We start from the raw sequence: 23,623 nt of genomic DNA on the forward strand, positions 1-23,623 counted from the left end.
CATGGAGCAGGTTCTTGGTGATCCCTAATCCCTCATTCTGGAAGGGAATGTCCTCTCCATGTGATTTTAAATCTAGTTTCTACCTCATGATTGCATTATCACGGGCTGAGGACTGGTTAAAACAGGAAGACAAGGAGCAAGAATGCCTGAGCAATGATCTTGAAGAATTGATGGCAATAAGTCAGAATGCGCTAGACACAGCAAGAATGGTATCAGGGTCAAAACTAGATGTAATATTTCTGGTTTGGTCCCCTTCCCCCGTTCTGTTTGCTAAGATGATCTAGAAAAGGCTTGTAAAGTATACCTAAAATGCTGAAGGAGATAAAGAGACTTACAAGCAAGGGCAGTCTAAAATAATTCTAGAAAGAAAGACTGAGAGAACTTCTACCCAAAATTCATGAAATTATAAAGGTTGTGTATTGAGGACATCAATTTTATTTTTATTTATTTATTTATATGAGTTGGAGTCTCATTCTGTTGCTCAGGCTAGAGGGCAGTGGCTTGCTCACTGCCACTGTAACCTCGACCTGGTGGACTCAGGTGATCATTCTGCCTCAGCTTTCCAAGTAGATGAAACTATAGGCACACACCACCACGCCCAGCTAATGTTTTGATTTATTGTAGAGATGAGGTCTCACCAAGTTGCCCAGGCTGGTCTCGAACCCATGGGCTCAGGCAGTCCTCCCACCTCGGCCTCCCAAAGTGCTGGGATTAGAGGTATGAGCCACTGTACCCGGCCAGAGGACATCAATTTTAAACTTAATTCTGTAAAGAGTGGGCATCCCTTAAAGTTTGAAAAAGGGTAATATAAAACAATAAAAGGAAATATCACTTAAAAATATGTTTATCCCTAATAGCTGGGTCAGGCAGAAAACCTGCAAGTTAAATTAGATTTTTGGATTTTAGACTGTGAACAGCTTAAACATTTTTAGTGTTTTGTAGACACATCAAAGAGACTCTGGAAGCCATCATAGTCTTCTCTAAAAGCATTTCATAGTCCTCCATCAGGAAGTGAATGCTTGACTGGAGTGGAATCTATGTTCTAACTCAGTTTGACTTTTACATCATTAGGATGGTCTGTACTTATGATTTTTTATGTAAAAGTATCTCATGTCTTTTTCTTTTAGGTTTGTGAAAGAAGGAGATACAGTGTCTCAGTTTGATAGCATCTGTGAAGTCCAAAGTGATAAAGCTTCAGTTACTATCACTAGTCGTTATGATGGAGTCATTAAAAAACTCTACTATAATCTAGATGACGTTGCCTACGTGGGGAAGCCTCTGGTAGACATAGAAACAGAGGCTTTGAAAGGTAAATCTGTAAATCTACTTATCTGTCTCAACAAATTGGTTACTGTTGTCCTTTTGCCATTGGGTCTCAATTACAGGTGATCTTCTACTTTTAATACCTTACAGGATTTGAGTTGGGGGTTTAGAAGCCCAAATAAGGAAAACCGAAAGGTTCTCTGTGATGCATGATTATCTTTTGGCCAGTTACCATGTTGGCAACAGGTACAGTTAACACTTCACTTATCAAGAGCCCTACCTTCTGGAAACCTTAGTGTTCAAACAAGCCACAAGCTCTCTCAGTAATTAAAGATTTGGGCTCTAAATACTGACCAGTAAGAACAAAAATTGAAGTATGCAAAGATAAAAGATAAAATCTAACATAATGGATTGCTCTGTTTGCCACTGATACCAAAAAAAATTTAAAAATTTTAAAAAAAGGACTCTCATTTGGGATGATTATAAAAACCAAACTTAGCTGGGCTCGGTGGCTCAGCCTGTAATCCCATGCCTTTGGGAGGCTGAGGTGAGTGGATTGCCTGAGCCTGCGGGTTCGAGACCCGCGTGGGCAGCGAGACCTCATTTCTACAATAAATCAAAAAATCAGCTGGGTGTGGTAGCACATGCCTGTAAGTAATTCTGGCTACTTGGAAGGCTGAGGCAGAAGGATCGCCGGAGCCCAGCAGGTCGAGGCTGCGGTGGCCGGGAACGGCCACTGCACTCCAGTCTGGGGGACAGAGTGAGACTCCAACTCAAAAAAAAAAAACAAAAAAAAACCAAACTTGTTCAATAGGAGTTAAGGAGAAAAGAGGGAAAATCTACAAGTGAAGACACCAGCATTCAGAAGAAGAATTATGAATGGCAGATGGTCTTGCTAAAGAGAATTTGTTGTAAGACGGTTACAGAGGAAAACTGAAACAGTATGTAAGCCCAGTGCAGGCAGGCAGCTGACTATCTACCTCAATAGTCTCTTCCCATATCATTGTGATGTGCCAAAGTCATGTTAAACAGGGGACAGCTTTGATAACAGGGACTGGAGGAGCAGTAGTGTCCTGAGATGTGTCTCCTAGGCCAGCATTCTACTTTGGAAGTGCTGAGATATAGATGTCTCGGGAGTGTAATTCAGAAGTCTGGAAATGATAATTGAATTACAGTGGTTGACTGATACTTAGTTCTACAGTCTGTACTATAATAATTATATTACAGTTACTTTTTTTTTAGAGTCATACTTTACAATTATAAAATTTTTATACCTATTATTCTGTGAGGTATTCCAGTTTAACAAATGAAGACAGTAAACCCAACTAGAAGCATTGACCAGTTTGCTCAATGGTCAACGACAGGGCCAAATTTAGAACTTAGATGTCCTGAGACCTTGTCCAGGATATTTTCTACTATGACATAATACCTCTGTCTTATTGAAGGCTGCCTATTACTGATTTAATTTGTATTATTATAAAGGCTGGCTATGTACATTGTCGAAAGTTCTGAAATACAGAAAACCAAAAATTTAAAAAACATATTTACTCAGAAATCACAGTATTAATACGAGTATATATTATTCCAGATGTTTTTCTAGTACATATATACACATAGTTTTTTCTTGTTGTTGTTAGTTTGTTTTTTTGAGTTGGAGTCTTACTCTGTCACTCAGGCTGGATTGCAGTGACACACTCATGGCCAATGCAGCCTCACCCTGCTGGGCTCAGGTGATCCTTCTGCCTCAGCCTTCCAAGTAGCTGGCACTATGGGTGTGTGCCACCATGCCCAGCTAATTTCTTTGATTTACTGTAGAGACAAAAATCTCACCATGTTGCTCAGGTTGGTCTCAAACATCAAAGTGCTGGGATGACAGGCATGAACCACCATGCCCAGCTCAGAAATAAGTTTTAAAGGCTAGGTTCAAGTTAAATATCTTGGTTGAAATACCTCATGGATGATGATGTGTGCACATGGTCTCCCTCTGGATACCTGCCATAGTGATGTTGAGCTTATACTCTGAGTTAGCATCTGATATCCTCAGCCCTCCAAACAGTGGCATTTGCCTTTTTTAATCTGGAAGGTAGGTATGTGGTGGTATTTTGGCACTCTATAAGCAGTTGATAATATCATCTGAGAGCCTTCCTAAATCCATAGTTGCTTTAGTGATGGTGGAATGATGACTTTTGGATTCTGTCATTCTTTTAACATCATTAGCCAGTCATGGTGGCTCACAGTTGTAATACAACACTTTGGGAAGCCAAGGTGGGAGGATTACTTGAGCCCAAGAGTTCGAAACCAGCCTGGCAATATAGTGAAACCTCATCTCTAGAAAAAAATCAAAAAATTAGCCAGGCATGGTGGTATGTGCCTATAGTTCCAGCTACTTTGAGAGGCTGAGGCAGAAGGATCACCTGAACCCAGGAGGTTGAGGCTACAATGAGCTGTGATTGTGCCACTGTGCTCCAGCCTGGGCAACAGAGAGAGATCTGACACACACACACACAAAGAGAAGATGTGTAAAAACACTGAAGATTATTTAAAGTGCTATGTAGTACAAGATATTTTAATACTTAATTAAGAGAGCTTTTGTCCAGTATCTACATGACTGTTACAAATGATATATGAATGACTTCTCACACATAGATTGTTTTCTGACTCATTTACACCCAGTTATTCTAAAAGGTGGCACCATGTAGGTAATATATCACAAAATGTTTCTAGAAAGGTGAGCAGCAGTTATTATTTGATCTTTGGGAAATATGTACTAATTTATTTGTTTGTTTATTTTTTTGTGTTGGAGTCTCTGTCGCCCAGGCTTGCGTGCAGTGGCATGCTCACAGCCACCACAGCATCAACCTGCTGGGCTCCAGCAATCCTTCCGCTTCAGCCTTCCAAGTAGCCAGAACTGTAGGTGTGTGCTACTGCACCTGACTAATTTTTTATTTATTGTAGGAACAAGGTCTCACCAAGTTGCCTGGGCTGGTCTGGAACCTACGGGCTTAGCCAACCCACTCGCCTCGGCCTCCCAAAGTGCTGGGATTACAGGCTGAGCCACCAAGTCCGGCCTGTACTAATTTTGATATTTGCTACAATTGGATATTTATACATTTCTATTTCTTCAGCAAATATGCATTATCCAAGTTAGTATTTGGAGTTCCTGCCAGTGAATCTCCCGGTCCTTTTTTGTATCTTAGTTCCTAATTCTGGTCTCTCCAGTAACTGTAACAGATGAGACTATACAGGGATTTTGAAAGTTCAACAGAAATATGCCCTGAGTTGTAGAAGTTGTGTTCCAGCTACTTTGATCAGAAAGAAAATTTCCTAGGGACATGAACTAATGGAAACCTCACAGATCAAGTCAGCCCTGGGATTGAATCTCAGCTCTTGGATTAATTAGATGTGTGTCCTTGGGCCCATCCATCAAACCTCACTTCAAAAAGTTAAGATATATTGGCTGGGTGTGATGACTGACGCCTATAATCCCAGCACTTTGGGAGACTGAGGTGAGAGGATTGCCTGAATCCATGGGTTCGAGAACAGCCTGGGCAACTTGGCGAGACCTTATATCTACAATAAATCAAGAAAAATTTAGCTGGATGTGATGGCGCATGCCTGTATTTCCAAAAAATAATAATAATAATGAAAAGTTAAGATATTGCCTACGTAGTACAATATTTGACACATAAGAGGTGCTACTACAAGTTTACTTTATCCTTCCCTTGCTCTCCCTTTGGGGAATTTTTTGTGATTCTGTTGAACCAGGCCATAGACTAGAAAAGAGGAATTAACAGGATATCTTTCTATGGTTGCAACAGGGAAGGAATTTTTTTTTTTGGAGTCTCACTCTGTTGCCCAGGCTGGAGTGCAGTGACATGCTCTTGGCCACTGCAGCCTCAACCTGCTGGGCTCAGGCAATCCTTCTACCTCAGCCTTCCAAGTAGCTGTAACTAAAGGCGTGCACTATCACGCCTGATTATTTTTTGATTTACTGTAGAGACAAGGTCTCACCAAGTTGCCCAGGCTGGTCTTGAACCCCTAGGCTCAGGCAAACCTCTCGCCTCAGCTTCTCAAAGGGCTGGGATTACAGACTTGAGCCACTGTGCCCAGCCTGGGAAGGACTTTTATTTACCTAGAATTGAATGTCAAAGCTCTCACAGCAAATTCAGTTGTCTGCTCGTTTTCATTTCTGTCAGACTTTAATTTACCAATTCAGACAGATTCTGCTAATCACATTCATCACTGATTTCCTAACAGCAGACTTTGTCAATTAAGTGCTCTCAAATGCTTTTATTTATTTATTTTTCTTTGCTTGTAAAAATACGTGCTAATAGCCTGGAGTCATTTTTCTGATTCCGGGACTCCAGAGTGAGAGAATAGAACAGTCAATTTAGCATTAACCACCACATTGCTCAGGCTGTATTCAAAGCAGAGCAACATCTTAAATACTGTGTCATCTCAGCAAAGTGTTTAAGATGGTCACAGATTTTATGATTCCTTCATATAGTTTACCTCACATTTAATTCTTATTTCATGTTATTTATAAATATAAATGAGAATTTCATTAGGAAAATGTTTAAAATCCTACATGTTTTGAAACTTGTGAAAGAAACACTCATTTTGTAACTTGCAGCTGCTGTATGGTATTAACAGAAGGAAAGTATACAATAGGTGCTAATAATTAAACAGTGCCAGGTAGCAGTATAACACCCCTCGACTTCACCCACTGGTTGGATAGTAGTGTTTTCTTTTTCTGAAGTAGCTCAACTATTATGCATTTAGACTGTGAACTCTAAGCTGAATTTATTTAGGTGTTATAAGCCACTAAGATTTTTTTTAAATGGGCTGAGCTTGGTGGCTCAGCCTGTAATCCCAGCACTTTGGGAGACTGAGGCAAGTGGATTGCCTGAACCTGTGGATTCAAGACCAGCCCGGGCAACTTGGCGAGACCTCGTCTCTACGATAAAATAAAAAATAGCTGGGCGTGGTATCATGCGTCTGTAGTTCCAGCTACTTGGAAGACTGAGGCGGAAGGATCGCTGGAGCCCAGAAGTTCGACACTAGGGTGGCCGTGAGCGTGTGTGCCACTGTACCCCAGTCTGGGCAAAGGAGTGAGACTCCAACAACAACAACAAAAAGATTTAAAAAAATGTTTTCCATTGAAGTTGAATTTTACGGTATAACTAGATTCAGAAGAAGATGTGGTCGAGGCTCCGGCCGTGTCCCATGAGGAGCACACGCACCAGGAGATAAAGGGCCAGAAGACTCTGGCAACCCCTGCAGTCCGCCGCCTTGCAATGGAAAACAATGTGAGTTTTCTGAAAATTTCTGTCTGAGATGTATAGCAAATATATTTGTGTCTCTGAAAATCAGCCAACCACCCCATGGGATCACTCAAGAGTAAAGAAAATGGGAAAATGTTTGTTTCTGAAGTTGACAGTTACATAAAAGTACTTGGGAGAAATAAAGAGTTTTGAACCTATTCCAAAACATTAATTGAGCAGCATGGTTTTATTATGCTTTCTTACAGCCTAATAATAGTAAGAGCTGCCATTTATTGAGCATTTGTAAATGGCAGTGTCTTAGGTCAGGTACCCTGGAAGCACATCTTGAGGCAGGAGTTTAGATGTCTGTGACTGACTGACTGAAAGAGTGAAAGCTTGTAAGTGCAGGAGGCAGGATAGGAAAGAAAAGAGAAAGGAGATAGTCAGTGTGGGTGTGGTACCAAGGATCTGGCCTGATTCACAGGGGGTGGGCAGAAGCACAAAACTCCTTTGAGGAAAGGAGTTTCCTCTGCCAGTTGCTAACTGAATGGAGGATAGGATGCCTGCTAAGGTGACTCTCTGGCACTATGATAAGTATTAACTGATTATCTCACTTGACTCTATAGATAAGAGGGCATCTTAAGACTTGGAGAGGTTAAGTAACTTGACCAAGGTCACACAGCTAGCCTAGCAGCAGAGCCAGAATCCAAGTGCATCTGTGCCACTCCAGAACCAGTGCTCATAGGGATTGCATTCTGCCTCAGAAGCTTTGGCCTCCATAACTTCAGCATGTACGTGCTGGATGCTTACTCACACATTGTCTAACACTCACAACAGCCCTAAAGAGTAGTTTGGACTGTCTCCACTTTGCTGATGAGAAAGTACAGGAGCAGGTTATCTGAACTAAGTAAGCTGGCCTGGGGTGGATCGCAGACATTTCTGCTCTAAAGCCTGAGTCCTCTGCACGGTGCCTGCAGCACAGACTTGCTTGTTGGCTTTTGGGAGAACTAGTGATGTTACTGTGGGGAAAACATAGAGGTTGACATTTTGGAAATATGTGATAGAGTCATTATCATGGGACTATCCCAAGAAAATAATCTGGGATATGTTTTTCCTTGTGTTTTATATAGCTAACAATTATAAGGTGAATACTTTTTTGTTTGTTTGTTTTTTGAGTCATAGTCTCACTCTGTTTGCCCAGGCTGGAGTGTAGTGGCACACTCACAGCCACCACAACCTTGACCTGCTGGACTCAGGTGATCCTTTCACCTCAACCTTCCAAGTAGCTGGAACCACAGGCATGCACCACCACACCTGGCTAATTTTTAAAATTTATTGTAGAGATGAGATCTCATCAAGTTGCCCAACCTGATCCAAACCCCTGGACTCAAGCAATGCTCTTGCCTCGGCCTCCCAAAGTGCTGGGATTACAGGCTTGAGCCACTGTGCCTGGCCATATGTGTTTAAAATCAGGGAAATGCTTAGGTGAATTCTGTTATGCATCCTGGATGAAACTTTGTGTAACCTTAAATGTGTTTAAATATGAAGACATTTAGCACAAAGAAGATAGGAATAGCAATATGGAATACTAGATGATCAAGGGTATCAGATGAAATCATGATTTTACATACTGTTTTGGCAGCTATAAAGCATTTTATTAATTTTTTTCTTAATTATATAGAAAAGCCACCTGCAGAAGAAATACATGATTTGATATTTTTCTTTTTTCTTTTTTTTTTTTGAGTTAGAGCCTCACTCCGTCGCCCATGCTGGAATGCAATAGCACGCTCATGGCTACCACAGCCTCGACCTGCAGGGCTCAGATGATCCTTCTGCCTCAACTTTCCAAGTAGCTGGAACTACAGACATGTGCCATCCCACCCGGCTAATTTATTTTTCTTGATTTATTGTAGAGATGAGGTTGCACCAAGTTGCCCAGGCTTGTCTCAAACCTGTGGGCTCAGGCAATCCTCTTGCCTCAGCCTTCCAAAGTGCTGGGATTATAGGTGTGAGCCACCGCATCCAGCCTTGATTTTTTTTAATATCATTTCCTGAAGATATGTATAACTAGAATATCAGTATGATTACTAGAAATTAAATAGTGGGTTTTATTATACATCACATTTTTTTCCCTTGCAGTTTGCACATTTGTGAATTGAGTTTATTTAAAATTAAAAACCGGCTGGGCTCAGTGGCTCAGCCTCTAATCCCAGCACTTTGGGAGGCCAAGGAGAGTGGATTTCCTGAGCCCGCAGGTTCGAGACCAGCCTGGGCAATTTGGCGAGACCTTGTCTCTAAAATAAATTTTTTAAAAAATTAACTGGGCATGGTAGCATGTCCTGTAGTTCTGGCTACTTGGAAGACTGAGGTAGAAGGATCGCACTCCAACCTGGGCAACAGAGTGAGACTCCAACTCAAAAAATTAAAAAATATACGTTTACAGTTGTTTGTAATTGCTTTAAAAATATTTAAATTCTTTTTTTTTTCCAAAGCAGAAAAAAACTAGTTTGAGAAAGCTTCTGTATGATGGTTATTTATCTTTAACTGGTAACCAAAGAAACATTGGTCTGATTTGTTATAGTGTTTATTTCTCCTTTAAATTTTCAGTTCTCCCTCTTCTTATATAGTCTCCAAGAATAGAAAAGATTGAGTAAGAATTGTGCAAGAGATTTAAAAATATTTACCTGACTGTTTAAAAATGTAAGTTTTCTGGCCGGGCACGGTGGCTCATGCCTATAATCCCAGAACTTTGGGAAGCCAAGGTGAGAGGATTGCCACGGGTTAGAAACCAGCCTGGGCAACTTGGTGAGACCTCATCTCTACAATAGATAAAAAAAAATTAGCCAGGCATGGTGGTACGTGCCTCTGGTTCCAGCTACTTGGAAGGCTGAGGTGGAAGGATCGCCTGAGCCCAGCAGGTCAAGGCTGTGGTGGCCGTGAGCATGCCACTGCACTCCAGCCTGGGTGACAGAGTGAGACTCCAACTCAAAAAAAAAAAAAAATTAAGTTTTCATAAATAGCTGTGGGTTGTATAATATAGACACCTCATAGTTACCACATGGGCAAATGAACACTGTACAAAAGTAATAAGTGATTACTTATGCAGAGTGACTGCAGCTTATCTATTAAGATAATGAAATGTTTTTTTCCTTGTACAAGTTTATTTAGAGTTATATTTTTGTCTTCAACTGGTTAAATCCCATTTTGGAACTTTAATGATAGATATATTTTTAAGTAATTGTATGTCATTTTTAGATTAAGCTGAGTGAAGTTGTTGGCTCGGGAAAAGATGGCAGAATACTTAAAGAAGATATTCTCAACTACTTGGAAAAGCAGACAGGAGCGATATTACCTCCTTCACCAAAAGCTGAAATTATGCCTTCTCCGCCAAAACCAAAAGACATGCCTATCCCCATACTAGTAACGAAGCCTCCAGTATTCACAGGCAGAGACAAAACAGAACCCATAAAAGGTAATAATGACAGTCATGTAAGGCAGTATATGCTTACCTTGGGGCGAAGCTACTTCAATAGATAAATGTGTAAGGGGGACCCAAAAAAATGAAGTTATCTTTTGGAGGATGGGCCTGTTGTAGTACAGGCTTTCCCTGCTAGATAAGTGTCCTAGGATCCCATCAGCATCTATGGACCAGCTAGCATTGTTGTGAGTGACTGTATTCCACTTCAGTGATTTTTTTTTTTCTTTTCTTTTTTTTTGGAGGTTCTTTTGAGCATTTGCCCATTTGTGATGGGTAATTTATGAGTGCACCTGCCCACGCCACACTGAGTGTTCAGCAGTTTTTGACCCAAAACAGCATGAACTCCATGCCCCACCCTCCTTATTCATCAGGTCTCACCCTGAGTGACTTTTTTTTTTGTTTCCCTGATTGAAAAAAATCCTCAAAGGGAAATGTTTTGCCGATATGGAAGCGGTGAAGCAAAAAATGGCAGAAGGACTAAAAGGCATCAAAATTAACAAGTTCAAAAACTGTTGTGAGCAATGGAAAAGTGTCTCGATAGGTATATTGCATCAAATGTAGAGTACTTTGATGGTGACTGAAGTTTAGACATGTAAGAATAAATTCACAATTTTTATATGTAAATTCTAGGGTTTTTTTTTTTAGGTCCCCTCTCATATATAATATGGTGTTGTCAATTCTTACTGAAGAGAAAGTTCAAATTCAGCATATAATTTTTAAATGGTACAACAGCATGGTTTTTCCAGGATATACTTCCAATTCGTGTGTAACTGTTAATTTCTGAAGAGTAATGCGTTAGCAGGTTTCTTGAAATACAGAGTTGTATACTGATAATTGTTCTATTCGAAGACTCACTCAAGATATTTTAGAAATTCATTATTTTTAGTTAGTTTTCAAAATAACTAGTTCTGATTTCTTATTTATAAACTCTCAGGGTGATTAACTTCCAGAAGAGTTGTTTTGTGAGAAAAACCACTGAGTAAATACATGACTCGCTCACAGCCTTTTGAATTTTGTATACCCTGCAGCTTTGACAACAGTTAGCTGCTATGATTACACTTGACTCTGGGTATCGTGGTGCAGTCCAGGCTCCAGCCTTGAAATCAGTGCCTTTCAATGTAATGGGATGAAGATGGTCGTGAGAGGCAGAGCTCATTTGAAAGAGTAAAGGACTTTAGAGAACCTTCTATAACAGCTACTTTTAAAAGGGGGGGGGCATATTTTCTTACACTTTGGCTCCCTCTCTTACCTTGGGGAGGTGAATCACCTTTTTCTCTCTAATTTACTTTCTAAATAAACTATTTTCTAATCTAAAATAAATAAATAAATAAAAGGATACCAGGGTTTAAGAATTGAAATAAATAAATAACAGTTGAGTGTTTTCCAGGCTTTCAGAAAGCAATGGTCAAGACTATGTCTGCAGCCCTGAAGATACCTCACTTTGGCTACTGTGACGAGGTTGACCTTACTGAACTGGTGAAGCTACGGGAAGAGTTAAAACACGTTGCTTTTGCTCGTGGAATTAAACTCTCCTTTATGCCTTTCTTCTTAAAGGTGAGATTCCATTCATTTCAAACAAGCCTTGAGTTGGACATTTAAATTTTGTTTTCCAAATACGCAATGTGTTGACTGTGGGTTTGAATAAAAATATTACTTATCACATCATATAGTTAGAATGTGCACACGCATTGTTTTTTGTTTAAGAGGAATTTATAAAATTAAAACTTCTGTGTCATGTTTTTATCTATTTATCTTTTTGAGTTAGGTGGACATTATCCTCCAGTTGAATATATCCTTTAATTCTAAAAGGATCACTCCAGCAAATTCCTGGTTTGGCCTACACTGAGATCTTGATATTGATTTTGTATATATCACTGATATGTATATATTTTCATTTATTCAACAAAGTTTTGTTTTAATTGAAGGCAAAATCTCACTGTCCCCAGGCTAGAGTGCAGTGGCATACCCACAGCCACCGTAGCCTTGATCTGCTGGGCTCAGGTGATCCTTCCACCTTAGCCTTCCAAGTAGATGTAACTACAGGCACTGCCACCAAGCCTGGCTAATTTTTTTATTTATTGTAGACACAAGATTTTGCGCATTGCCTAGGCTGGTCTTAAACCCCTGGGCTCAGGCAATCCTCTCACCTCTGCCTAAAGTGCTGGGATTACAGGTGTAAACCACCATGCCCAGCAAACAAACTTCTATCAAAGTTCCTGAGAATCATTTCTAGTGTTAGGCCTTAGGACCAGTATAAAATGGAATAAGACTGTCAGCTGACCTTGAGCAGTTCTGTCTAGTTCACATTAATGACTTTATGAAGCAGCTACTGCATGTCAGGCTCCATACTGATGCTGTCTCCATCCTTTCCTAACTCTTAGTAATTCTGGCATATAACTAGCACTGATCCCACTTTCCACAGAAGCAAACTGGGACTCAAGAGAGGCTGGAAACTTACCACAGCCTTACAGCCAACAGGTGGAGCACTGTTCCAGGTCTGGTGTCATAATCAGAACAGCATCTGACATCTCTAACCAGTATGGCTCCTTCCAGTCCTTGCCCAAACTACAACAAGACCTGTCCTCCATAAATCACATCATGTGTTATTCCCTGATTTTTCAGTGACTCTCTTCATTGACTTTCGGATAGTTTCCCATCTCCTGAGTGTGGCATGCAAATATTGTCATGAGTCTCTGCTGCCTGCCTCTCCAGCCTTCCCTCTCTACCTCAGACGAAGCCACGTACAGTTTCTGGAATACACAGTTCCACCTGAAGCGCCCCTTTCTCTCAATCAAATACCTGCACCCCCAAATCCCAAATTGTGGTCACATATAGACTCCCCCAGAAGCCTCCTACGGCTGACTCTCTTTAGTTTTCCATTACAACTCATCTCAGTGTGTTGCAAGCGCCTACCAGTTTTCTCTTTCATGGGACGTTGGGCTTAGGAAGCCAGTAACTGTTTTCCTTTCTCGGTTTTCTAAGCCACTCCCCTAACAGGCCAGCGGATGTTCTGGAAGCATGGGGTGTAATAGACATCTGCAGGTGAGAGGAGGCCATTTGGACTTGGCGATGTCTACAGAGTCCTCTGTAGACACAAAGCAAATGGAGGGGGTGGATGAGAAGGAGGCCAGAGCTTCCAGGGTGGGTACAAGTTGAGTTGGCAAAGACAGGGTGAGTGGCAGCTGGTACAAAGATGGGAGAGCCAGGGAAAAGTCACTCAGAAGCCAAGCATGTCTGTTGCTCTATGACAGACCACCCTGACATGTGATGGTCTAACACCACAGCCACTCATTCTCTGGAGTCTCCAGGTGAGTAGGGTCTGCCGATCTTCTGGAGGTCTGTTGTGTCTACTGTCAGCTGGAGTGGTCCTCGCAGGGATGGTGCCTCTCCTTCCTATAAGACCCTCCTGTCTCCCCTGCACGCTAGCCTACACACGACCTCATATGGGTGACCAAGCCCTTTCTACCCAGCTGAGTCATCCCAAGAGAGCACCCCCGGAGGGTGTGGGCACAAAGGGCCACGAGAGAGGGACCACCAACTCCACTGCTCCCACCATAAGAGAAGAAGGCGTTAGGACGGGAAGGGTAGCAATCACAGGCATCACCACGGTCAAACATGTACACGACAGGAACAGGCTGCCAGAGCAGTTGTGAAGAGGCCAGGCGTGGCCTCAGCCAGAAGTAACTGAGAAAGTCTAGTTGAGGCAAAAGTTTGACTGCAGTTGGCTCAGAAATGACCGGAAATTGAGGAAGAGGAGATGCTGAGAAAGTCGGGGGAGAGCAGGTAGGGCAGTAGGTACAGAGAGTGGTCACGGAGGTTGCAAGAGGTCGAGGACAGGTTCCAGCCTCTCCTTCACATCCTCAAGGAAAAATCAAGCAGACTGTAGGCTGAGGGAAACAGCTGGAGAAGGGGAAGTGAAATAATTGGAAGTGGGAAGAACTTTTGGAGCAAGACCCTGCTACTAGGGGAAGTGCAAGATGCAGCCCGGGTGCGGAGGGAATCTTGAGAGCAGGTGAGCGCCACCTCCATTTCTGACTGGGTTCCTCTTACTCTTTCCTGGTGACAGCAGATCTGTCTTGAAGCAAAGGTAGACCAAAGCTTTAACATATTGTGAGGGGTTTTTTTTGTCAGGGTCTCACTGTATTGCCCAGGCTGGAGTGCAGTGGCACAATCACAGCTCACCGCAGCCTCAGCTTCCTGAGTAGCTGGGACTACAGGTGCGTGCCACCATGCCTGGCTAGTTTTTTTATTTTTTTGTGGAGACAAGGTCTTGCTATGTTTCCCAGGCTCAGCCTCCCAAAGTGCTGGTTACAGTTAGGGAACTCAATATGGTCAGGAGAGAAATGGTATTAAAAGACAAAGGGAAAGGCTGGGCTCGATGACTCAAGCCTGTAATCCCTGTACTTTAGGAGGCCAAGGCGAGAGGATTGCCTGAGCCTGCGGGTTCAAGACCAGCCTGGGCAACTTGGTGAGACCTCATCTCTACAATAACTCAAAAAATAAGTCCAGTGTGGTAGCGTGCACCTGTAGTTCCAGCTACTTGGAAGGTTGAGGTGGAAGGATGGACTGAACCCAGTGGTTGAGGCTGCAGCGGCCGTGAGCGTGCCACTGCAGCACTCCAGCCTGGGTGACAGAGTGAACAGGCTTATCCCCCTTTTTTTTGAGTTGGAATCTCACCCTATTGCCCAGGTTGGAGTGCAGTGGCATGCTCACGGCCACCGCAGCTTTGATCTGCTAAGCTCAGGTGATTCTTCTGCCCCAGCCTTCCAAGTAGCTGAAAGTATAGGCACACACCACAATGCCTGGCTAATGGTTTGATTTATTGTAGAGACAGGTCTTGTCATGTTGCTTAGGCTGGTCTGGAAGCCCTGGGCTCAGGCACTCCTCTTGCCTCCACCTGCCAGTATGCTGGGATTACAGATGTGAACCACGGTGTGCAGCATAGGTTTACTTCTTATGGGAATCTTAAGACTCTACTTGTAAATGAGGAAAACACTTGGAATTTGGACATTTTCTTTGGCACTTTGGCCAGTCTGTATAGTTATTTTGAAAATCTCCTTGACTGGGCACAGTGGCTCAAACGCGTAATCCCAGCACTTTGAGCGGCCAAGGCGAGAGGATTGCCTGAGCTCAGGGGTTCGAGACCAACCTGGGCTACTTGGTGAAACCCTGTCTCTATAATAAATCAAAAAATATGCCGGGTGTGGTAGCACGTTCCTGTAGTTTCAACTACTTAGAAGGCTGAGGTGGAAGGATTGCCTGAGCCCAGCAAGTCTTGGCCACAGTGGCCGTGAGCATGCTACTGCACTCCAGCCTGGGCAATAGAGTGAGACTCCAACTAAAAAAAAAAAGAAAATCTCCTTGATGTTTATAAGCTATCTGACAGCTTTATCTTTTATCTTTCAGTAACTTGAGTGACCTAGTCCTGCACTGCTTGAAGGTGACATTGGAAGTAATAGCCTAGGTGCATGTAGACTTGAAATTAAACTCACTGTAAATGAAAATTACATACTTTTTTTTTTTTTTGAAGTCAGAGTCTCACTCTGTTGCCCAGCTGGAATGCAGTAGCACGCTCATGGCCACCGCAGCCTCGACCTGCTGGGCTTAGGCAATCCTTCCACCTCAGCATTCCAAGTAGCTGGAAGTAGCATGTGCCACCACGCCTGGCTAATTTTTTGTGATTTATTGTAGAGACAAGGTCTCACCATGTTGGTTGCCTAGGCTGGTCTTGAGCCTATGAGCTCAGGCAATCCTCTCACCTCAGCATCTCATAGTGCTGGGATTATGTATATAAGCCACCATGCCCGGCCAGTTTCCACCTTCTATGCCTCTTATTCCTTTGAATGCCCTACCCCTTCTGAGTTAAAACTGCTGACATTGCATTCTCTTTCTGTTAACCAGGCTGCTTCCTTGGGATTGCTACAATTTCCTGTCCTTAATGCCTCTGTGGATGAAAACTGCCAGAGTATAACATACAAGGTTGGCTATGCCGTGGGAAATGCTCTTATGAGTAGGAGATGGGGCAAATGTGCTTGTGGGTTACAGGGACTCCCATCATACCACAGATAGTGATCTCTTTTAGACTAAAATTGAAAGTATGGAACAAAATAGTCAACTTAAGCATAACTTATTGCTGGGAGTGTTGTTTTTACTGGCTAATAATGCAACTTGCGATACAGAGATTGCCATCTTGAAGCTTTTTTGGTTCTCTCTTTAAAATAATGAACATACATGGCTGTGTGGCTGTGGCTTATGTTACCTACTCTACTTACCCTCTCAGAAAGGAGCAGCTCTCTCAAAGTGGAATCTTTAGAACTTTTAAATATAATAATTTAAATGAGAAAAGTGAACTCAATTCAATTCGAGTGAACTCTTCTGTTTGGAGTGAAAGTTTCTCAAGATGGAGAACTCTTTGGGCCACGAGGGCCTTATGTGCATTTCTTATTAGAATATACAACCAGGCTAGGCGTGGTGGCTCACACCTGTAGTCCCAGTACTTTGGGAGGCAGAGGTGAGAGGATTTCCTGAGCCCACGGGTTCGAGGCCGGCCTGGGCAACGTGGCGAGACCTTATCTCTACAGTAAATCCAAAAAAAAAATTAGCTAGGCATAATGGCAAGTGCCTGTAATTCCAGCTACTTGGAAGGCTAAAGCAGAAGGATTGCCTGAGCCCAGAATGTCAAGGCTACAGTGGCCATGAGTGTGCTACTGCACTCCAGTCTGGGCAATAGAGTGAGACTCTGACTCAAAAAGAAAAAAAGAAATATACAACCAGGAAGTGACTTAGATATTCTAGGGAACCAGATCTAAGTATTCCATATGGTTAATACAGCCAGCTGTCTATTTTCATTTTAGTATTTTCTAATTAAATACATACTTGTTACAAAGGTTTCAGGCAAGGGAGTAAGGATGCTTCCCTTCAATTCCATTACACTAGCTTAACTCACTGTTTATGTTGAGATATACATCTTTCCAGGATTTCACTTTTACATACTTTAGAAATATATGGAGAATTATTAATATTTTTCTTTAACTCTTCTTGATTTTTTTATTTTTTGAGTCAGAGTCTCACTCTGTCACCCAGGCTGAATTGCAGTGGCACGCTCACGGCCACCGCAGCCTCAACCTACTGGGTTCAGGTGATCCTTCCACCTCAGCCTTCCAAGTAGCTGGAACCACAGTCATGCACCACCATGCCCGGCTAATTTTATTCTTATTTTATTGTAGAGATGAGGTCTCGCCAAGTTGCCCAGGCTGATCTCGAACCTGCGGGCTCAGGCAGTTCTCTCACCTCGGCCTCCCAAAGTGCTGGGATTATAGGTGTGAGCCACTGCTCCCAGCCAAGTCTTTTTTATTTAATATGTAATGGACATCATTATATGTCAGTAAATTTAGATTTGTCATCATTTATTTAGCCAGTGACCTACTGATAAACTTTTTGAGTGTTTACAGTTTCTCAGACTTGTAACCAGTTTAACTCAATATCCCTGGGTTCCCTTCATGCTTCTACATTTAGTTCCATAACACAGATCTTTATAAATATGGGTACATAGTGTCACATGTTGGCTAGAAAGTCTATGCAGGTTGAGTATCCCTTACTTGAAATGCTTGAGACCAGAAGTGTTTCAGATTTTGGATTTTGGAATATTTGTGCATATATAATGAGATATCTTAGGGATAGGACCCAAGTCTAAACATGAAATTCGTTTATTTTTCCTGTACACCTTATACACATAGCCTGAAGGTTATAGTGTACAATATTTTTAATAGTTTTGTTCATGGAACAAAGTGTTTTTTTTTTTTTTTTTTGAGTTGGAGTCTCATTCTGTCGCCCAGGCTTGGAATACAGTGGCACACTGACAGCCACTGCAGCCTTGACCTGCTGGGCTCAGCCTTCCAAGTAGCTGCAACTACAGACACATGCCACCACACCCAGCTAGTTTTTGTGATTTATTGTAGAGACGAGGTCTCACCAAGGTGCCCAGGCTGGTCCCTAACCCCTGGACTTAGGCAATCCTCTCGCCTTGGCCCCCCAAAATGTTGATTATAAGCTGAGCCACCGTGCCTGACCGGAACAAAGTTTTGACTGTGTTTTGACCGTGACCTGTCCCATGACATCATGTCAGCCCTCAAAAAAGTTTTGGGTTGAGTTTGCTGTCCTAGATTCTTTTTTTTTTTTTTGAGTTGGAGTCTCACTCTGTCACCCAGGCTGGAGTTCCGTGGCATTCTCCTGGCCACCCCAGCATTGACCTACTGGGCTCAGGCAAACCTTCCACTGTCCTAGGTTCTTATCAGCATAGCATTATCTTTTTAAAAATATTTTTAAGATTATTTTTTCATGATTTTTTTTTTTGAGTCAGAGTCTCACTCTTTCGCCCAGGCTGGAGTGCATTGGCATACTCACGGCCACTGCAGCCTCGACCTGCTAGGCTCAGGCAATCCTTCTGCCTCAGCCTTCCAAGTAGCTGAAACTACAGACATATGCCACCACGCCTGGCTAATTTTTTGATTTACTATAGAGATGAGATTTTGCCAAGTTGCCCAGGCTAGTCTCTAACCCATGGACTCAGGCAATCCTCTCACCTTGGTCCCCCAAAGCGCTAGGATCTTAGATGTGAGCCACCACACCTGGCCTAAATGATTCTTTTAAATCATTGCCAATCAGGTGAAAGTCAGTTTGGGTGATTGTCTAGGAGACCGTGCAGGTTGATCCTCTCTTTGCTGTTGGCTTGCTAATAGTCTACTGTATGATTTCTGTGCTCTAGGCTTCTCATAACATTGGGATAGCAATGGACACTGAGCAGGGCTTGATTGTCCCTAACGTGAAGAACGTTCAGATCTGCTCTGTGTTTGAGATTGCTGCTGAATTGAATCGCCTCCAGCAGCTGGGCTCTGCAGGTCAGCTCAGCACCACGGACCTTACAGGAGGAACATTTACTCTTTCCAACATTGGATCCGTGAGTAGCTGTAATGTTCAAAGTCATGAACCACAACTTAAGAGCCCGGTCATGGGCTTAATTAAAAATATAAAGTGTCACTTGCCATTTGTTTCCTGAAAGCTGAATTTTTCTACTCTCCGTTTTTTTTTTAAATAGATTGGTGGTACCTATGCCAAACCAGTGATACTGCCGCCTGAAGTAGCCATTGGGGCTCTTGGATCAATTAAGGTATGTGTATCAGATTATTAAAAAGCAGTTTAAGCAAATTGGGGGAGTAAACCCAAAGAGTAACCCCTTCTGACATCTTCCCTTCACTTCGGAAGTTTGGGTTTGCAAGTTTGGCTCAGTATGTCTGTTATTCCTTCCTAAGAGCTAGGCCTCCAATTCCGGTGTCCTCCTCTATGTGTAATAAATGGTGGTGATCAGATTGTTGATGGGTGAATCAGCCATGTGGACTGTGCCAGGCACAGATGTAAGTCTTTATGGATAATCACAAGTACAGGCAATCTGTTTCTATCAAAACATCTTTAGTTCAGAGAATAGTGGTAAACAAAGAATAATGGTAAACTAGTCCAAAATGTTATTTATAACAAAGCGAGACTTGTTTAGAGCATTAAAAAAAAACTTTGCTCAAGAATCATTGGGAGTGTTGGTTAAACATGAGGATTTCTTGGCTTTGGGAGCAGAGTCCCTAGATCTTATATTTTGAACAAGAACTCTGGTGGGTCTAACACACGTGATCTGTGGCATGTTTTGGGAGATACTGACTTAGAATAAGAGTTTCACTGATTCTTAACCCTTGTTGCATGTTAGAATCATACAGCAGCTTGGGAAAAATAGCGCCCAAGCTCACCCTATACTAACTGAATCAGAATTTGGGGGGATGGGGTTGGGCATCCCTACGAATTCAGAGTTGAGGGCTACTGAGGTCAGTAAGCTCCTGGATCCCACCTTAGTGGCACTGCATGACTGTGCTTTTGCCTTGCATGTTTTTAGAAGAACCTTTTTTCTTTTCTCCATGTGCAGCACTTCCATGGTGAGCATCTCTGTGACTTGTCATGAATTTATTAAGTGCACATGGGTGCCCAGAGCCCTCACAGTTGCTTCCTTCAGCCTTTGCTTTGCTTTCCAGCTGGTAGAACATTTGTGTCTAAGTTGTTCCCTCTTCCTGCCATCCACTTTCCCTTCTGGGAAGCAGAGGAGAAGGGTGTAAAAACAACACATTGCAGGACACTGTTCTTTCCAAATGGGAAATTCCCTGAGTGATAACATATGTCACTTGGTCCCTCCCCAGCTAGAAGACAACATTTGATTCTCACAGAATTCTGGCTTTCTGTAGTTTCCAACCATTACACCTGTTTGACAAAGTCTTGTTTTTCTGTTTCCCTGAGGAGATTTATTTTCTCCTGAATTATGTGTGTTTACGTATATAATTGTGGTAAAATGTACATAACACAAATCTACCATTTTAACCATTTTTTCACACTGTTAGCAACCAATAACACCATCATCTCCAGAACTTTTTCATTATCCCAAACTGAAACTCCATCCCCATTAAGCACTAGCTCACCATTTCCCTACCCCTGGTAAATGCTGTTCTACTTCCTATCTCTAAGAATGAATTTGACCATCCCAGGTACCCCATATTGTGGAGTCATTCAGTATTCATCCTTTTGTGTCTGGTTCAAGGTTCATGCATACTGTGGCTTGTATCAGAATTTTACTTTTGTGTGTGTGTGTTGGAGTCTCACTCTGTCACCCAGACTGGAGTGCAGTGGCTGCTCCCGGCCACCGCAGCCTCGACCTGCTGGACTCTGGCAATCCTTCCGCCTCAGCCTTCCAAGTAGCTGGAACTACAGGCGTGTGCTACCACGCCCGGCTCATTTTGATTTATTGTAGAGATGAGGTCTCACCAAGTTGCCCAGGTGGGTCTCGAACCCATAGGCTCAGGCAATCCACTCACCTCAGCCTCCCAAAGGCACGGGATTGCAGCTAATTTTACTTATTTTTAAGACTAAAATACATTCTAGAGTGTATGTGTGTTTGGCAAGAAAAAATAGTTTATACATTTAAGAGTTGTTAAGAAATGTTCGCTGTGATCAGAAGTGTCTGGATGCTGATGGTAACCACTCTGAGCATCTCTTGTAATTGCAGAAGTCAAACATGACTTGTATTCATCTTTTTTAATCAGTATATATTGAGTATTACAGTTTTAATTGTTTTTTTCCTTTCTTTAAATGTATATACATTCTTTTGGCACCCCCTGTATATACACCATGTTTTTATTCAGTCATCTGTCAATGGATATTTGAATTGCTTCCATTTTTTGGCTGTTGTGAATAATGCTGCTATGACTATTGGCATACAAATATCTATTCAATAGATATTTTTTTTTTTTCCAAGTTGGAGTCTCACTCTGTCGCCCACACTGGAGTGTAGTGGCCGCTCCCGGCCAATGCAGCCTCGACTTGCTGGGCTCCAGCGATCCTTCCCCCTCAGCCTTCCAAGTAGCCGGAATTACAGGCATGCGCTACCATGCTCGGCTGATTTTTTGGTAGACATGAGGTCTCTCTGCTCAGGCGAGTCTCGAACCCGTGGGCTCAGACAATCCACTCACCTCAGCCTCCCAAAGGCGCGGGATTACAGGCTGAGCCACGGAGCCCAGCTCTCAATAGATATCTTTTTACAGAATCATTTTACCCATGGTACCTTCAGGCTATGGAGCATAATTCTTAGGGTATCATCAGTCTTATTCATCACTTAATGTAATCTTTGTTGGGAAGGGACTGATAGTATTTATTTATTTTTCTCCCTCTGTGTCATCTTTCCTTTGCTATCTTCTCTTTTCTTTGTAACTTTTTTGGAGTTAGAGTCTCACTCTGTCACCCAGACTGGAATGCAGGAGCACAATCACAGCTCACCACAGCCTTGACCTCAGCCTCTCAAAGTGCTGGGATTATGGTGTGAGCCACTGCACCCAGCCCGCCATATTTATCTTCACTGTCTCTCCCCAGAGTTCAGAGGAGCACCTGGCATATAGCGGGTGCTCAGGAAATAATTGTTAGACATTGGAAATCTGAAATGAGATTTAATGAATGCAGGTAGGGGATCACACAGGGCTTGGGAAACTCCATGGAGACATCTGAAGGCTGAGGCATGTGCTCTCAAAGGTGGGGGAGGAGGGGCAGTACTTTCTGAAAGCTCTTTGGGGTGCTGTTGTCTGTGTTGCAGGGAAGAGGGCCTTGCACCGCATCGTTGCACCGCATCGTTGGAGCTTGAACTCGGAGCAATGAAGGTTGACTCATTGTCCTTGTTTTATTTCCAGGCCCTTCCCCGATTCAACCAGAAAGGGGAAGTGTATAAGGCTCAGATAATGAACGTGAGTTGGTCGGCTGACCACAGAGTCATTGATGGCGCCACAATGTCACGCTTCTCAAACCTTTGGAAGTCCTACTTAGAAAATCCAGCTTCAATGCTCCTAGATCTGAAATGAAGATCGACAAGACATTCTTGAACTTTCTGAGCGTCCAAAGAGTATGTAGAGCCTAGCTGTACCGGCACGTGTTCATCCTTATAATTTTATTGTAAATGGCTTGTATTGTATGATTACAGTTCTCATAGACTTTTTATTGAACATAAAACATGGTGTGAAGGTTCTCCTGGGCTGTCACATTTCATAGGTCAGACTGTGACTTCTAAAATGGTGCTGAGGTCATTGTGTCAATGGATTGAAGCTGGCAAGAATAACAAAATTAGAATTACTTAAAGACAGGCAGCCATATACATAACAGTTTTGTCCTGTGTTTTTTTTAATTGACCCTTAATGAAACTTTTAATTATACTTAATTGGGAAAAGGAATTTATATGCAAAAATAATTTCCATTTTCCTACAATCATGCTACTTGTATAAAATAAGTGCAATTATATAGATATCCAGGAGTCTATTCTTGCTCTGTATAGAGAATATTCTCTATAAGTGTCTTATTTATATAAACCAACATGTTTGAAAAGGGAAAACTATAACCTGGTCTTAAAAATATCCAATTATAGCTTTATAACCAGTCAGTCTATTAAAGGTGTTTGTTGGCTGGGCGTGATGAGCCACACCTGTAATTCTAGCACTTTGGGAGGCCGAGGCAGAAGGATTTCTTGAGCTCAGGAGTTTCAGACCAGCCTAGGCAACATAGCGAGACCTCATCGCTACAAAAAAAATGTTAAAAATAGGCCAGGTGCAGTGGCTCATGCCTATAATCCCAGCACTTTGAGAGGCCAAGGTGAGAGGATTGCCCGAGCCCAGGGATTGAAGACCAGCCTAGGCAACTTGGTGAGACTTCATCTCTACAGTAAATTTAAAAAATTAGCCAAGTGTGGTGGCACTCGCCTGTAGTTCCAGCTACTTGGAAAGCTGAGGGGAAGGATCACCTGAACCCCAGCAGGTCAAGACTGCAGTAGCCATGAGCATGCCATTGCACTCCAGCCTGGGCAGCAGAATGAGACTCCAACTCAAAAAAAAAAAAAAAGCCAGACTTGGTGGTGCATGCCTTTAGTCCCAGTGACTTGTGAGACTGAGGAGGGAGAATTGCCTGAGCCCAGGAGGTCGAAGCTGCAATGACTGTGACCGTGCCACTGCTCTCCAGCCTGGGCAACAGAGTGAGATCCTAGTCTAAAAAAAAAAAAAAA

At 42.6% G+C, this 23,623-nt stretch overlaps 1 protein-coding gene across 1 annotated transcript in view; it reads left to right on the forward strand.

Annotated features, from left to right (window-relative positions):
• Window positions 1-23,072, forward strand: part of DBT (dihydrolipoamide branched chain transacylase E2) — a 38,995-nt gene extending 15,923 nt beyond the window's left edge. Inside the window, exons 4-11 of the mRNA XM_021715863.1 lie at window positions 1,128-1,309; window positions 6,451-6,572; window positions 9,783-9,999; window positions 11,393-11,559; window positions 15,907-15,984; window positions 18,770-18,961; window positions 19,100-19,171; window positions 22,269-23,072. Coding sequence (XP_021571538.1) covers window positions 1,128-1,309; window positions 6,451-6,572; window positions 9,783-9,999; window positions 11,393-11,559; window positions 15,907-15,984; window positions 18,770-18,961; window positions 19,100-19,171; window positions 22,269-22,436 — 1,198 coding nt within the window. The 3' untranslated portion in view covers window positions 22,437-23,072. The remainder of the gene's footprint in view (window positions 1-1,127; window positions 1,310-6,450; window positions 6,573-9,782; window positions 10,000-11,392; window positions 11,560-15,906; window positions 15,985-18,769; window positions 18,962-19,099; window positions 19,172-22,268) is intronic.
• The last annotated feature ends 551 nt before the right edge of the window (window positions 23,073-23,623 follow it).

This window comes from Carlito syrichta, unplaced genomic scaffold (assembly GCF_000164805.1).
Source record: "Carlito syrichta isolate Samal-C Ts95f unplaced genomic scaffold, Tarsius_syrichta-2.0.1 Scaffold307934, whole genome shotgun sequence".
Taxonomy (NCBI): Eukaryota; Metazoa; Chordata; class Mammalia; order Primates; family Tarsiidae; genus Carlito; species Carlito syrichta.